The 17,395-nt window shown below is 44.1% G+C and overlaps 2 protein-coding genes across 2 annotated transcripts; both read right to left on the minus strand.

The window, feature by feature from the left end:
* Positions 1 to 6,159: 6,159 nt before the first annotated feature.
* On the minus strand, positions 6,160 to 9,161 carry LOC120037125 (hsp90 co-chaperone Cdc37-like). Its single transcript, XM_038983303.1, has 8 exons — positions 8,823 to 9,161; positions 8,115 to 8,396; positions 7,896 to 8,001; positions 7,698 to 7,813; positions 7,182 to 7,304; positions 6,913 to 7,095; positions 6,719 to 6,790; positions 6,160 to 6,539 (listed from the first exon to the last, which is right to left on the minus strand). The coding sequence occupies exons 1-8, from the start codon at positions 8,931 to 8,933 to the stop codon at positions 6,399 to 6,401; spliced, it is 1,134 nt and encodes a 377-aa protein (XP_038839231.1). The 5' UTR covers positions 8,934 to 9,161; the 3' UTR covers positions 6,160 to 6,398.
* A 70-nt stretch (positions 9,162 to 9,231) lies between these two features.
* On the minus strand, positions 9,232 to 11,799 carry LOC120044560 (hemicentin-1-like). Its single transcript, XM_038989223.1, has 5 exons — positions 11,603 to 11,799; positions 10,798 to 11,064; positions 10,291 to 10,623; positions 9,919 to 10,170; positions 9,232 to 9,664 (listed from the first exon to the last, which is right to left on the minus strand). Exons 1-4 carry the CDS (start codon positions 11,652 to 11,654, stop codon positions 9,920 to 9,922), a joined length of 903 nt encoding a protein of 300 aa, XP_038845151.1. The 5' UTR covers positions 11,655 to 11,799; the 3' UTR covers positions 9,232 to 9,664; position 9,919.
* Positions 11,800 to 17,395: the final 5,596 nt, after the last annotated feature.

A 17,395-nucleotide genomic window follows, 5' to 3' on the forward strand; every position in this document is an offset into this window, starting at 1 on the left:
AATACACTACCATTGAAAAGTTTGAGGTCACTTAGAAATGTCCTTGTTTTCCATGAAAACATACATGAAATTAGTTGCAAAATGAATAGGAAATTTAGTCAAGACGTTGACAAAGTTATAAATAATGATTGTTAATTGAAATAATAATTGTGTCCTTCAAATTTTGCTTTCATCAAAGAATCCTCCATTTGCAGCAATCACAGCCTTGCAGACCTTTGGCATTCTAGTTGTCAATTTGTTGATGTAAACTGAATAGATTTCACCCCATGCTTCCTTGAAGCACCTCTCACAAATTGGATTGGGTTGGTGGTAGCGACGGACATTTCCGGCTCTTTTCAGTGAGCCGGCTCGTTCGGCTCAGCTCACCAAAAAGAGCTGGCTCTTTTGGCTCCCAAACGGCTCTTTAAAAAAAACATGTTTTGTATTTTTTGAAGTCAAACAGTTTGCGATAGTTTGACTATGATTGGTGTTAAAACAATTCGAATTAAATTATTAAATGAAATCATACTCCACCTTAACCACAATGTATTTAAAAATGCATGGTTTGTTATGAAAAAGAATGCTATTAAACATTTTCATTTAAAGTATACATTTTTAATGTATAATAACAAAGTGCATATAAATCTAACCATTCAAAACGAATACAATCTGAACAGAATAATATAATATTGCACCATATCAAAGAAAAATAAATAACAATGTGCAAAACTGCAGCATCCCACTTAAAACATTAAACTGGTCCCTCTTTTCTCTCTTCTTTATTGCCATGTTATAACGAGCAGCACACAGCAATGCTGACCATATTTTGCTTTTATGAGAGATTTGCGTTCAGAAATGCAAGCTGTCCCACTTTCGAGGGGCTGATGCGGTTTCTTCTCTCAGTAATTATTTGTCCCGTTTTCGAGAAGACCCTCTGAGGGAACGGCTGTGGACACTATGCAGTGTCTCCCTGTCATGACTTTAGTAAGCTGTGGGTAGACAGAGGCCTTGTTCTTCCACCAGCTCAGAGGATCTGCAGATCTTTGGAGGGGGGGCTCCTCCAAATAGGATCGGACCTCCATTTATGGCATCTGCTGAGGGATTCCTTCGTGCTGCATCCCCAGTTGCCCTCTCATCAAACAGCATCCAGCAGATGTTTGTGGCACTACTGCTGGTGCTTCTGCTCCATTTGATCCCTCTTCTTCCTGTTGCCCTGGTGCCTGAGTCAGCTGACTGCTGGGGCTGTCCCTCCCTGCTGCTGAGGTTATTCTTTGAAGAGCCTCATCAATCGCTCTGGCATCACTGAAGGCTAACTTCTTAAACCTGGGGTCAAGTGCAGCGGTTTCTGATAGCACGTGATTATATTCCATTCTGTGGAACTTTCTGTCCATTGATGAACATAGGGTGTCCATCAACTCTGTCACATGTCCTGTGGTTACATTTGCTTCTCTCTGTTGGCTGGCTGTGATTCGCTGCAGACCCTTACACAGGAGTATAATTTTTGAGGCTGTCACATAGCTGAAAAGAGAGAACAGTAACTTATTAGTTCAGGTTCATGTTTTGTCTACTGATACTACATTCTCATCTACATATATAATACTGGATTAAATAATGATGTAGTAATAACTGCTTACTGTACCTCTCTCCATGGATCTCCACAGTGACCTGCTCAAAGGGTTCCAGGACTCTGCACACCTCCTCCACCATCTCCCATTCCTCTTTGGTCAGAGCATCAACAGGTGCATTGCCAATCACCAGGGTAGAGATGATGGCATCCTTGGACTCAAGAAACCACTTCAACATATAAAATGTTGAATTCCACTTTGTAGTGCAGTCTTGTTCAGTCCTCAGCTCAGGCATCCCCATCTGGCGTTGTGTAGACTTTAGTTTTTCAGCACCTACTGTGCTCCTGTGGAAGTATTCCACAGCTGCTTTCACTTTGTCCACAGTGAGCTTCATCATCTTCAGAGCATCTCTTACAATCAGGTTGATTGTGTGGGAAAGACATGGATGATGGGTCAGTCCATTTAAACATTTTCATGACTTTGGTTATGTTCGCTGCATTGTCGCTAACACAACAGACCACTTTTCCATCTACTTGCCATTCTCTGGCCACTCTCAACAGTTCCTCTGACAAATTCTCTGAGGCGTGTCTGTCGCTGAACTCAAAGCAGTCCAGAAGACAGCTCGACATCGAAAAATCTTCAATGAAGTGACATGTAACCGACATGTAAGAAGTGGTTACCCTTGATGTACAGCAGTCAGTGGTAAGGCAAACTGCAGTAGCTTTTGGAATTGTGTACATTGGATTTAGACTATTGCTATAATTTCTAAAAACCTCTGTCCTCCACGATCGAAAATGGCTGGAAATCGGTGGCAATCATTTTAGCCAATGCAATATCTATTTGGCCTTGTTTTGCTACAGACATAGACTTTGGCATAAACTGGTCCATAGAAGACTGCGTTGCTGTGGGTCGTGGAGTAGGCCTACTTGACTGAGTGGATACATCTGCCACGTGTGGAGGTGCTGGCTCCACCACTATCACTAGCAGGCCCGCTAGTTTCTCGAGGCTCCGCTACAGCTAGCTTCACAGTTGGGTGCACAGTTTGCATATGCCAGTGTAGGTTGTTGATAAAATAATTTATATGGGTGAAAGATAATGATTAAATAATTCCACTCTGAAACCTTATAACTGTATGAAATTGATTAGAATCATAAAATTATAATCTGATGATGTGTGTAGTTTTAGTCAGAATTAGGTTAAACACTGCAGTTAGACTGTGTTTGAACCGACCTGGCAGGAACTGAGAACACTTATGAGGACAGGGAGGACTTCTCAAGGTTTCTCTAATCTCGGGGGGAATGGAACTGTTGGCTGGGTAGGGATACACAGTGGTGAGAACCATGAAGAAGGATAAAACTCACATACTGTTTGTGTGTATGTATGTGCGTAGGATATCTACTGTTTGTGTGGAAGTATGTGCGCAGCTATAAAATGGATGTCTTTGTATTCTTGACTTTAGAACGTTCTCGTGAATAAACTGTACTAACCTTTTGCATGAGCTGAGTCTTTGCCTAATTATTATTATTATACCCATGGTCTTACAAACCTCGGGGATTGGTCAAAGCTATTGATTGATAGTTATTATCATTGGGATTGAAAATTCTCGTGACAAGCTGTGCATAGAACCGGCTTTATATGAGATTTTGTTTTGGCAAATTCTAAACTATGCTCTAACATTGTCTACATTATTAAAATGCATCCAAATGCTACTGTGCTTCCGACTCATTTTCCAGCTGTTGTTTTCACAGCTGTCCTTCCTCTCTCTCCTCCTCGGCAGCTAAGTGTGTGACTGTGAGTGAGTTGGCTTGAGCCTCCCTCACGCATCTTTGGTTCATTGGTTGACACTGCGTGTCTGATTGACAGGAACAACAGGTGAGGCTGTTAGTCTGAGCAGACAGTCAGAACGAATGTGTGTGCGCTTGAGCATTTAGGCCTATATTTTATTTCGTTTTTGAATTAGTTAATTCTAATTTAAATATTTTGATTACTCATATCTTAATTTTTGTAGATTTTTATAAATAGATTTGGCTCTTCTGATATGCGCGCCGGCTCCCAATGTTCATCTACAAGAGCCGACTTGTTGGCGAACGACCCATCACTACTTGATGGGAATTTCTTACAGTACCTTATGGTCAAGCGGCACCCATAACAGCTCAATAGGGTTGAGATCCGGTGACTGTGCTGGCCACTCCATTATAGACAGAATACCAGCTGACTGCTTCTTCCCTAAATAGTTATTGCATAGTTTGGAGCTGTGTTTTGGGTCATTGTCCTGTTGTAGGAAGAAATTGGCTCCAATTAAGCACCATCCACAGGGTATGGCATGGCGTTGCAAAATGGAGTGATAGCCTTTCTTCTTCAAGATTCCTTTTACCCAGTACAAATCTCCCACTTTAGCACCACCAAGCACCCCCAGACCATCCCATTTCCTCCACCATGCTTGAAAGATGGCGTCAAGCACTCCTCCAGCATCTTTTCATTTTTTCTGCATCTCACGAATGTTCTTCTTTGTGATCCGAACACCTCAAACTTAGATTTGTCTGTCCATAACACTTTTTTCCAATCTTCCTCTGTCCAGTGTCTGTTCTTTTGCCCATCTTAATATTTTATTTTTATTGGCCAGTCTCAGATATGGCTTTTTCTTTGCAACTCTGCCTAGAAGGCCAACATCCCGGAGTCGCATCTTCACTGTTGACGTTGAGACTGGTGTTTTGCGGGTACTATTTAATGAAGCTGCAAGTTGAGGACTTGTGAAGCGTCTGTTTCTCAAGCTAGACACTCGAATGTACTTGTCCTCTTGCTCAGTTGTGCACCAGGGCCTCCCACTCCTCTTTCTATTCTGGTTAGAGCCAGTTTGCACTGTTCTGTGAAGGGAGTAGTACACAGCGTTGTACGAGATCTTCAGTTTCTTGGCAATTTCTCACATGGAATAGTCTTCATTTCTCAGAACAAGAATAGACAGACAAGTTCCAGAAGAAAGTTCTTAGTTTCTGGCCATTTTGAGGCTGTCATTGAACCCACAAATGCTGATGCTCCAGATACTCAACTAGTCTAAAGAAGGCCAGTTTAATTGCTTCTTTAAATCAGCACAACAGTTTTCAGCTGAGCTAACACAATTGCAAAAGGGTTTTCTAATGATCAATTAGCCTTTTTAAAATGATAAACTTGGATTAGCTAACACAACGTGCCATTGGAACACTGGAGTGGTGGTTGCTGATAATGGGCCTTGGTACGCCTATGTAGATATTCCATAAAAAAATAAGCAGTTTCCAGCTACAATAGCCATTTACAAGATTAACAATGTCTACACTGTATTTCTGATCAATTTGATGTTATTTTAATGGACATAAAATGTGATTTTCCTTCAAAAACAAGGCCATTTCTAAGTGACCCCAAACTTTTGAAAGGTAGTGTAGGTGTAGACCTTATCGTGAAATGCTTACTTACAAGCCCTTAACCAACAGTGCAGCTCAAGAAATAGAGTTAAGAAAATATTTACTAAATAAAATGGTAAAAATAAAGAAGTAACACAGTAGAATTACATAACAATAATAAGGCTATATACAGGAGGCACCGGTACTGAGTAAATGTGCGGGGGGTACAGGTTAGTAAAGGTTATTTGTACATGTAGGTAGGGGAAAGGGACTATGCATAGATGATAAACAGTGAGTAGCAGCAGTGGGGGATCAATGTAAATAGTCCAGGTGGCCATTTGATTAATTGTTCATTAGTCTTATAGCTTGGGGATAGATGTTCAGGAGCCTTTTGGACCTAGACTTGGTGCTCCAGTATGGCTTGGGTGACAGGAGGCTGACAATTTTTTGGGCCTTCCTCTGACACCGACTGGTATATAGGTCCTGGACGGCAGGAAGCTTGGCCCCAGTGATGTATTGGGCCGTACGCACTACCCTCTGTAGCGCATTACGGTCAGATACCGAGCAGTTGCCATACGAGGTCGTGAGGCAACCAGTCAGGATGCTCTCGATGGTGCAGCTGTATAACTTTTTGGGGATCTGGGAACCCATGCCAAACCGTTTGTCTCCTCAGGGGAAAAAGGTGTTGTCGTGCCCTCTTCACGACTGTCTTGGTGTGTTTGGACCATAATAGTTTGTTGTACTTAACATTTATGCAATGGAAGACAGGTGAAACGATCTAACAATATTTCTAATCAATCTAAATTCAAGAACACCCTATCCTGACTCATGTAAACCACAGTGTTATTTTTAATAGCAAATAACTCAAAAGTGATTCTCCATCAACTTAAAAGTTGATGTGAGGTGACACCTGCTGGTCAAATTAAGGAGAGAAAACAATGAGCAAAAAGGTCGTAAGGGGCCAGTGGACTGGATTCAAAATGTCACATGTTGATATGATCCAATTTCAACCTCAGTTACTAGGCTATCCCACGTTACGTCACTATGTATAATTCTATCACATCAAGAACTGAAATCCTGCCATGCCTTCCCTATACATGTAGAACCAGTAGTGAGACTATTGAATGAAAAAGAGAAACCATGTTCCCCAGCAACTGAAAGCACACAAATACAAGGTAGACAACAGATTGGCTGGCTGACACACAGTGTACAGACACAAAGAGACTATGTACAGGCACACACACGTTTAAGAATACAGCTTTACTAATAAGGCCCAAGCAAGAATTGTTTAAAAAAAGAAGAGCATTCAGCAAGTGATATTGGTGTGATATTGTTGTCCACAAAGAGTGGACATCACCACAGAGAGGTTACATTGTTCCAAAGCGTTAAGGAGAAATTCATGAAAAAACATTGGGAGTAGCAATAGAAGTGATGACTACATAGATGAAAATATCATCATCGTAAAGTCAATTCATGTCAATCATTCTATCTTCTGTTCGCCCATCTCCTTATTCAGCTCTTCATAAGTAGCCTCTTCCTCCTTGTCGTCTCCCTCGTCTGCCCGTGAGTTAGGGACCCAGAGGCCAGAGTCAATGCATCTCTTCATGTGGACCTTAGCCTCCTGACAGGTGGGAACAATGACATTCAGAGCACCAGTTTATAACAACTTCAGGTTTTATGTCACTATTCAGTGTGCCTTTACATTTGTAGTACAATGTATGTTGTCATATGCTTGCCCTGAGCACGTGGAAGACAATATAACAAAAGAAACACAGGAATGGATTTGGTTTTGTAACCTACCGTTGGGTCCAGCTTAGTGATGACAGTCTGCAACATGGCAATGTCCTTCTCGTCAAAACATTTCTGCATCTCCTACAAAAAGGACAAAATAAATGGCTTCACTAACTTGCAAAAACAGAGATAGGGATGATGATGATTATGATGGAAGAACGGTGCTAAATGATGGAGGAGGTGCAGCAGTAGATGTCCTGTACCTCAGGTAAGGACTCATACACCTCGGCAGGATCCAGTCCTCCGGGCCCCAGGCGTTTCTGTCTCTCCTCCTCTTCGTACTCCTTCATGGCCCTCTCGATGCGGATCTTGGCCCTGCCGCGCACCCTCTGCTTAAAGGACTCCAGCTCATCATTGAAGGCATCCTGATACTGCTGATCTGCAGTCTGAGCGAGGGAAATGTAACTGTTAGTCTATATGCTTTGCTATTGAGTGCAAGTGGGAAATGTATTACCTTTACACGCAAACAAACCTTTATCTTGTCGAAGAACTGACGGAAGCAACCGCGGGGATCCACCTTAAGGCTCTTAGCCAGCTCCAGGATGAACTGCATCACTATGGTCTGGTGGGCCACCTGCTCCATCAGCGCTTTCTTCTACAGGAGGAAAACACCAACAGGACACTGACATTAACCCTTGTGTATGCTCATCTGTATCAAGAAAAGGCAACTGCATGTGTACTTCGTACTGAGGCATGTTTGGGAAAATAAAGAGGATCAGACGATCACTTACTAACCTACTTCATAACCTTCTCTACACCAGGATTGTGTTCATTATGCACCAAACATAAGAAAATGGACAGAAACAGGGAAGGACTACCTGGATTTGTTCAACAAGAAACACTATCGTTTTCTGTTTCAAAACATTTTGCTACCCTGTGACCTACTGAATATGGCCCTGATGAGTGTCCTCGGGGGTAATGTATAGTGGATGAAATCCCTGATGGGTTATTAGTGGTGAGGTTTGTCATATTACGGTTCTGCTCTCACCTCCTCCACCTCCAGGTCAATGCACATGATGACTAGGTAGTTGGCCGTCTCCTCACACACCAGGTGAGGGTTGTCTGATAGGTACTTCTGGCTGTCGTCCCAGCGTTTCATCATACCTGACAACAGAGACAGAGACCATGGCCATGACAACTACCCACAAAGAATGGGGACAACAAAGAATGGGAAAATGACTCTCACCAAAGTGTTTGATCTCTTTCTCATACTTCTCCACAAAGGTCTTGTGTTTCTGCTCTTTCTGCTCCTCGGTCTCCTCCTTCACATCTGGCTTAACATTCATAACACTCTAGGAGAGACAGAAGGAAAGAGAGAGATTGGAGTGGGGCAAGTCAAGTGGCATCAGCAAATAACCATCACCTGCAGCCAGTGAGAACAAGTGGTTCCACACACTAAACCCACCTTGCTGAAGCCCTCCTTGCAGAGTGTGTCTACGTTCCATGGCATCTTCTTCTCTTCCCGCCGGTGGTCCTCCAGTTTCTTCTCCCAGTCTCGCTCCTCCTTCTTCAGCCTCTTCTCCTCGGCCTGTGCCTTGCTCAGCTCGGCTTTGGCATCGTCCGTGACTGAACTGGACAGATTCTTTGTCTTCTTCTGTGCTTCAGTCAACTTGCGCTTAGATTCAGCTAGCCCCTTCTCCAGGTCCTCACCAGCCTTTATGAACTGGTCCATTCGTTCCACACGCGCCTAGGTGATGGTGGGGAGAGGGGTCAGGACAAAGAGATCTCATCGAGGATAACAACGCCAAATGTTATGTTTATCTTTCCATTGCGTTTATCTGCGATAGCAGGCTGTTTACAAAATCTAGAAAGCTAGCTAATAATGTGATAATTAGCTAACTTACAGAGACCAAGAAGCTATCAAATGCATCACTCTAATTTATTTAAACCTTTAAGTTAAGACCTTTAAGTTAAGTTTAAACAAGTCAGTTAAGAACAGGGTCGTATTTACAATGACGGCCTAGGAACAGTTGGTTAACTGCCTTGTTCAGGGGCAGAACGACAGATTTCTACCTTGTCAGCTCGGGGATTCGATCTAGCAACCTTTCAGTTACTGGCCCAACACTCTAATCACTAGGCTACCTGCCGCCCCAAACGTTCGACATAACGTTACCTCATGTCTCCATTTGAAAAGGCTGGGTGTATCGATGTTTGGATGGGTGTCATCTTCATCATCTGAAACCTCAATGTGGTCCCACACGCTGTAGTCTATCCTACTTGTCATTCTAGCTACCTAGCTAGCAGGCTAAAACGTTGCTTGCAGCAAGAGCACGTTAAAAGTGAAAATAACAGATGCGAGTCTAATGATACAACGTAACTATCTAACTTCAAACCTTGTTAGAAATTATATCGGTAGCTAATATATTTACTATTGCTAAACAACAATAGTGCACAATGTAGCTTTAGCTTGCTATGGAGAAAACCCTAGACGTTTCCGTTTAGACGTTTTCCACGTCTCTACGTAAACTCGTCATTGAAGAACGTCAAGGCAAAGGCATGTGGGTGGGGCATAAGATTTTTATTATAAAAAAAGAAATATAAAGATTATTTAGTTGTTTTAATAATAATAGCCTACCATCATTGATAATAATAAAACCAACTGGCCATATAAATATACATTTGTCATTTTATTAGTGTTTTTATGCATGTAAAAAAAGAAAGAACATAAACAACAACGTAGATTTCCAAAATAAAGTTAATGGATAGCTTATTAATGGATATAATTATTCACATTACCTCGCGTTCTAGGGTTCTCCACACTGAAAGTGAACTGTATACCCTACATATATATTTAAACACATCAAAGTATACGTTATGTTGCAATAACAACAAGAATCAATCATAACACAATAATATGCTACTATAAACTATTACATGACCAAAGTCTTTAAAAATGTAAGGCGATTCCTTTTTTTCTGTGCGATGGTCTGGCTGACAATGATGACATTCTCACACCTGTAACAAAACCGTGCAATTGATATTAGAGAATTGATATTGATATTATATTCCCTCTGCTAATCCCCCAAACTTGGACTTTTGTTTTGTAAAGCCAACACTCCACCGTGGGAAAAGTCACATACCTCCGATGTGGCTCTTTGTACCTTCAAATAAGAACAATGGCTTCTATAACAAGTGTGATGGTAGGGAGTGCTAGTTCTATCCTCTAAATGTGTGCATTTAACAATGCCCCCTTCACTGTGTCCTCCTACCTTAAGACTTAGTCTTGATGATGAACTGCTTACTCTTCTTGCCAATCTTATTAGAGGAAATGCAGGTGTAGGTTCCTGGAAGCAAGGAGGAAGAGGTAAAAACAGGTTGGTCCTCCATCTTCTCTTTGGGATCTGAAGACTGCCAGCTGTACACAGGACTGGGGCTTCCTGTAGCCGTGCAGTTTAATGAGATTTCATCCCCCACACCGATGTCCAGGGTCTCAGCCTCAGGACTGAGGAAGGATGGCGGGTCTGAGAAAATAAGTATAAGGGAAAGGGATGGATATTGCATATGAACGAATACACAAACACAATTGTATTTCATTGTTTCTCATGAAACTATTAATGGTTGGGTTGAGTGGATAGGCTCACATTGCACAGAGACGTTGAGAGGCTCTGATGTCACTGAAGGAGGTGGTTGTGGTCCCTCTGGTCCCAATTCCAGCTGAGCCACGCACTTGTACTGGGCTCCGTTATCAGCTTTGGTTGGGGTGATCAGGAGGATGGAGGATACTTGGACAGGGGAGGCAGGGGTCAGATCAGAGAAAGAGTGGTTGTAAACTTCAGTCTGCCCTCTGTACCACCTCAGGGTGAGGTATTGAACAGGGGCGATGTTCTGGACATCACAGAGCAGCTGGTACTCTTTCCCCTCCAACATGGGACCAGTGTGGTTCGCTGAGCTGATGGTGACACTGTCTGGAGTCTCTGTGAAATATCAGCTGGTTAGTGTGTCAAGCAAAACACGTACATTTAGTAGTAGTCGTCACAAATAGAATTCATTATTATGAAGTATGGCCTGATGCATGTACTACAGCCATGCTCTGCCTTAAATTGTGCTAAGATAAAAAAGCCAGCTTTATTTAGGCCAGGTTGACTCACTGTAAAGAATGAGGTTGAGTTTCTCCTCACACTGTCTGGGTGCAGTGAAGAAGACTCCATAGCAGATAGGCTCCTCGATCCAGTCGATCAGACTGTCCACCTTCCATTGGACAGCACGGTCCTGTTGGGTGTGTGCTGCTCCGATGGCTGACTCCCAGCCTAGGACACGCACCGGGCGAGAGGCCTCACAACTGACAGACACAGGCTCCCCAAACCCCACCACCACCCTGGAGGGTTTCAGCTCCAGAGAGCATCCTTCACCTGACACTGAGACATGGACAATATCATCATCACTATCATCATCGTTACATTGTCTTCATCCGCATCATTTTCACTATCATCATGATCATCACGTAATCTAATTACAAGGTCTATTATTGCTGGCATATCCGCAACATTCATATTTGTTAAATAAAATCACATTTACAGATACAAAGAATGTTGCTTGCAGTGATTTGATTGTGTGACTTTAGCAGGTGTTTATGATCTGTTTGTATCACTGTGGATATAAGATTGGGTGGGATGCAGGTTCCACTTTGCCATCATCTCTGGGTTGCACGTTTAATTTCAGTGGACAAAGCACAGGTAAATAATTCACACACTCATATATGCAATATTATATAAGAGTATTTTGCCAAAGAGCTTTAAAACAACATATGACCGATTCTATTGCCAAACACGTCTTCAAACTACAAACTCGTCGATACAATGGGGGCCTCTACTGCAGATGTCCCATAACCCTTGACTCCACAGAGAATATATAAATCTTATGAATAATAAAATGTTGTCTCTTGCAACATCTTACCGGTGCAGAACATGCAAAAGGCTAGGATCCATTTTAGAAAGTTGTTTTCCATCTTTTTGCAGACTTTGCTGAGGTCCACTATGGTCGGAGTTGAAAGGCGAGTGGAATTCCGACTTGGTCCTGCTTGGCAACTCCAAAGTAAACTGTGATCACTAACAAAAGCCCTCCCTCACCAAACGAGGGCTCTCATACCGTAGTCTGTGTCTGACTGCAGGGCCCCGAGGGGGAGAAGAGGGGGCTAAGGACGTTTGACAGGCATCAAGGCCAGACCTCCTCAATGGCAACTCATTAAGCCTACATCCCACAGGGGAAATTCTTCCTTTAATCATTTATTTGTGGTTTAGTTAGAATCTGTATTTTCATGTTCAATGAGAGTTAATATAGCAGACCCATTATATATTTCAGCCCAAAATGTATTCCTACTCCTAGAATCACACCCTAGATCTTTTGTAGTTCTGTTTGCTGTCATGTATTGTTACAGCAGCACAACCCCAAGCTATTCAGATGACATCCCTTTTCTGTTTTTAGAAAATACCCATATAGAGTTCTATGACTTCAGAAGAGTACTACGGTTACAATTTTCAGTTCTTTAATATGAAATTAAACCCCAATGACCCGTGTTAACTTACCTCAAACGAAACAGTTCCCGTGTGACTGTGGATTCATATACATAGGTGGTTTGAGAGAACTCACAATGCAGTTCTACTCTCTTTTCTGCAGGCATGTTTGATTCCCATACGCACACTGCTTGGAGACCCCATGCTTTGTTAAGACTCAGCAGGTTGGATTGTTGGACTTGAGTTGTCCGGCATGTAGTGTGTAGGCCTCACACTGTGATCAGAATGTACCACCACTGCACAAAAGCACCGGCCGTGACCAGGCTGCCAGAAACATTGCTCAGTAATTGGATGCTTATTGGGTGTATTTATAGAAGGCTCAGCTGCCAATCCTCAGTGTCTACAGTATGTCGACTCCATTTTGTGTTTCTACCCCGTGCCTTTGTTTGTTGTGGAAGTACACTACTGTACACTTGTTTCTGAAAATGATCATGTGTGTATAATATAAAATGTTTTTGCTCAAGGGCTAAATGTGCTGGCAAATTGCCCTTATAAGTCTACACTGCAGCCAGGTTGTTATAGCAACAGTCAGGCTGCACACACAAACTGTTTCTTGGCAAGGCAGAAGTCCCCTTCACCAGGATGAACCCGAGTGACACAAAAAGGACACACACTCAATTCTGAAAAAGGAAGTATTTATATGAGCCACTGTAGGCAGGATAACAGATGGACTTTCATGCTTCTCTTTAAATTGACCTTAGTTTGCACTGATTAGTATGGAGGTGTCAGTGTTACAGTGATGTATGAGAGAAAGGTTCCCAATGGCATACAAAAGACAGTAGAGGAACATGTCACAGTGAAAGACGGATTCTTTCAAAACTTTAACTCAATGAGCATAACTGGTTGATGTTTGACAGTGAATGCTGTGTATGTATGGTAAACATCACCTGCATTGTCGATGCAAAACTTTCAACCAATGTTGCAGCACCATTTCCAACTGTACCAATGCTATTCCAGCCCTGTGCACCTTACAAGCACCATTTCCAACTGTACCAATGCTATTCCAGCCCTGTGCACCTTACAAGCACCATTTCCAACTGTACCAATGCTATTCCAGCCCTGTGCACCTTACAAGCACCATTTCCAACTGTACCAATGCTATTCCAGCCCTGTGCACCTTACAAGCACCACTTCCAACTGTACCAATGCTATTCCAGCCCTGTGAAATTTTATTTATTTTACCAGGCAAGTCAGTTCAGAACAAATTCTTATTTTCAATGATGGCCAGGGGCAGAACTACAGCTCAGGGATTTGAACCTTTCGGTTACTAGTCCGAAACTCTAACCACTAGGCTACCCTGCCACAATGGGAACTGAACTGAACATACTTTGCACTTAACACTGTAAACATACCTTGAAATATCTAGCATGAATTTGTTTTAAAATTGTTATAAAAAATAAACCCAAATCTCTGATTGTGATTCAACAAAAAAAGACAACTATTGAAGAACTGTGCCACTGTACTCTTGTCAAAACAGAAAGAAGTGGCAAGTAACAAAATCATCTCAGGGAATTGTTTCTACTTAACACACAGTTTAGCAACCTCTTAAAGGACCATGTGAGCCACCTATGGTGAGATATGACTGTGTAGCCTATTAAAATACCTGAGATAGATAAAACACATTAGTGGCCTTTCTCTCCTCACAGCCCTGAGACTGTGTCCATGGTGTTCATGTCGGTATGCATGTCCGCTTCCCTATGGTCCGCAGATATAGGTTGAGAAAGTGAAAGACAAACGATTAAAGCTATCATCAAACATACTGACAATACTGAGAATCAAGGGTGCTGTGAAGGGTGCTGTCAAGGGTGCTCATATGAGTAACGTACAAGAAAAATAAAGTTCTGCAAATCACACAACAAATCTTATGAGATAGATTCTTTGAAATGAACAACTTAGTGAGCGTTCGGGTCTCTTCTATAATTCATTAGGCCTAAGGATATGACTGTTTTTCAAAACAAAAAGCCTATTGAAATATTTAATATATTTTTCACAAGTTACATTTTAAATACTCAGAGCAGGTATTCCCAAACTGGGTACAATAGCAACGGGATGTCGTAACCCCCAGGGGTGCGAGCAATGCCGTCGGGGGTATGCAAAACAAAAATATGGTTAAAATATATATATATATTTTATTTTTTTGTCCGCCAAAAAATTCTTCACATTTTCAAACAAACCATTTACATTTTCGAGCTATACATTTGGGTGAGTTTTTTTTTCTCCTTAGTAGCCTCGTTTCAATGCCAAAAACTAAATTAAACCATCCAGTGTTCAGCGAAATAACAACACAATGTCAAATACAGGTAGCCTAGTCAAATAATTAACATCCAATCACATTAACTTTTACTCTCTCGCGGGAATTCCACTAGCGGTCTGTATGTAGCCAAAAGTTGCTGCTGCTCATTCCGTTTGCTCGAAAATGGATAAATGGTAAAAAAAAAGTAAGGCCCGCGTCCATAGAGACACATACCAGCTCTACTGGTAGTACTGCTACTACCAGCAGTACTACACCTGCACCTGTCAACGACACAAGTTGTTCTGCTTCCACGAGCACATCCAATGCAAGCATCAGTAATTCTACAGTTGTTGTTAGCCCAGCTAGCATGGACACTGACAGATGTGAATCTGATGCAGCCGAAGAGCTACTGCCCCCTTACCCGGGAAAGCACAGAACAGCAGACAGGGACGTTGGACCATCGAAGAGGCGCAAATATGATGAGAACTACATTGATCTGGGGTTCACTTATATTGGGAGTAGTGCCTTTCTTCAGTCACAGTGTGTTATATGTGCAAAAGTACTATCTCACAACTTGATGAAACCTTCTGTCACGACTTCCTCCGAAGTCGGTCCCTCTCCTTGTTCGGGCGACGTTCGGCGGTCGACGTCACCGGTCTTCTAGCCATCGCCGATCCACCTTTCATTTTCCATTTGTTTTGTCTTGTCTTCCCACACACCTGGTTTCAATCCCATCAATTACATGTTGTGTATTTAACCCTCTGTTCCCCCCATGTCCTTGTCCGGTATTGTTTATTGTAAGTGCTTGTGCACGTTATGTCTGGTGCGCATCGGGTTATGTACCCATTTATTGATTGTTCTGTTTTCCGTTGGGTTTTTATTATTGGAAACACAGTTTTTTGCTCTCCTGCGTCTGACTTCTCTGCCGCCAGTACGCACCCCTTACAGAATACCGAACCAAACTTATGGAGTCAGCAGGAGCAGGTACCCCGGGTATAGGGGTGGAGGAGCGCGTCCGGGAGCACGCAGCAATGCTCCACCATCTTGTCACCGCCATGAACCGCGTTGTCCAGACAATGGACCGCTGGGAGAGACAGGGAGTTCCTACAGCGCCTCCACCAGCACAGCCGGGGTCTCCACTACGCGCCCCTCCTTCTCCTGGTCCCAGTGGGATTCGTCTCTCCCTTCCCCAGGAATACAATGGGACGGCTGCGAACTGCCAGGGGTTCCTCTTGCAGCTGGACTTGTACCTGGCAACCATCCACCCGGCTCCTTCGGGCCGTGAGAGGGTGTCCGCCCTCGTCTCATGCCTCACCGGGAAAGCCCTGGAGTGGGCCAACGCCGTGTGGAGAGAGGGAGATGCGGCGTTGGACCAGTTTGAGGAGTTCACCCGCCCGAGGGTAGAGCTGCGGGTGAACGCCTATTCCATCTGAGGCAGGGGACAAGGAGCGCCCAGGAGTTTGCCCTGGAGTTTCGGACTCTGGCTGCCGGCACAAGATGGAACGACAGGGCCCTGATCGACCATTATCGCTGCAGTCTGAGCGAGGACGTCCGTCGGGATTTGGCCTGCAGAGACACCACCCTCACGTTCGACCAGCTGGTGGACCTGTCCATCCGGCTGGATAACCTGCTGGCTGCCCGCGGACGTTCAGATCGGGGTCTGTTGGTTCCATCCCCCCCGCACCCCCTCTCCGATACCCATGGAGCTGGGAGGGGCGGTGCGCAGGGAGACCGGAGGGTGTTCCAGCTCGTGCACCATCTGTGGCCGCAGAGGTCACACTGCCGGTCGGTGCCGGGTTGGTTCCTCTGGGTATCGAGGCAGCAGACAGGGCGCTCTGGCGTCACCCCAGGTGAGCCGGCACCATTCTCACCCAGAGCCCTCTGTCGCACATATGTTTGTGTATGTCACTTTTTCGGAGTTTTCCCCGCATTCCCAGCATAAGGCGCTCGTCGATTCAGGCGCGGCTGGGAATTTTATAGATAGATCGTTTGCCAATAGTTTAGGGATCCCCATTGTTCCCGTGGCTGTGCCTTTCCCCATTCACGCCTTAGATAGTCGACCATTAGGGTCAGGGTTGATCAGGGAGGCCACCGCTCCTCTGGGCATGGTGACGCAGGGGGGTCACAAGGAGAGAATTAGTCTCTTCCTTATTGACTCTCCTGCATTTCCAGTGGTGCTAGGCCTACCCTGGTTAGTTTGTCATGACCCCACTGTTTCTTGGCCACAGAGGGCTCCCACGGGGTGGTCGCGAGAGTGCTCGAGGAGGTGTTTAGGGGTTTCGTTGGTGCTACTACGGTGGAGAGTCCAGACCAGGTCTCCACTGTGCGCATTCCCCCTGAATATGCCGATTTGGCTCTCGCCTTCTCCAAAAAGAAGGCGACTCAATTATCACCCCATCGACGGGGCGATTGCACGATAAATCTCCTGGTAGACGTTGCACTTCCCAGGAGTCACGTGTATCCCCTCTCACAGGCGGAGACGGAGGCTATGGAAACATATGTCTCCGAATCCCTGCGTCAGGGGTACATTCAGTCATCCACTTCACCCGCCTCCTCGAGTTTCTTTTTTGTGAAGAAGAAGGAGGGAGGTCTGCGCACGTGTATTGACTATCGGGGTCTGAACCAGATCAATGTGAGGTATAGTTACCCGCTACCGCTCATAGCCACAGCGATGGAGTCTATGCACGGGGCGCGCTTCTTCACCAAACTAGATCTCAGGAGTGCTTACAACCTGGTGCGTATCCGGGAGGGAGACGAGTGGAAGACGGCTTTCAGTACCACCTCAGGGCACTATGAGTACCTCATCATGCCGTACAGGTTGATGAATGCGCTATCAGTCTTCCAGGCCTTTGTGGACGAGATTTTCAGGGACCTGCACGGGCAGGGTGTAGTGGTGTATATTGATGACATTCTGATATACTCCGCTACACGTGCCGAGCATGT

Source organism: Salvelinus namaycush, chromosome 3 (genome assembly GCF_016432855.1).
Source record: "Salvelinus namaycush isolate Seneca chromosome 3, SaNama_1.0, whole genome shotgun sequence".
NCBI classification, from domain to species: Eukaryota; Metazoa; Chordata; class Actinopteri; order Salmoniformes; family Salmonidae; genus Salvelinus; species Salvelinus namaycush.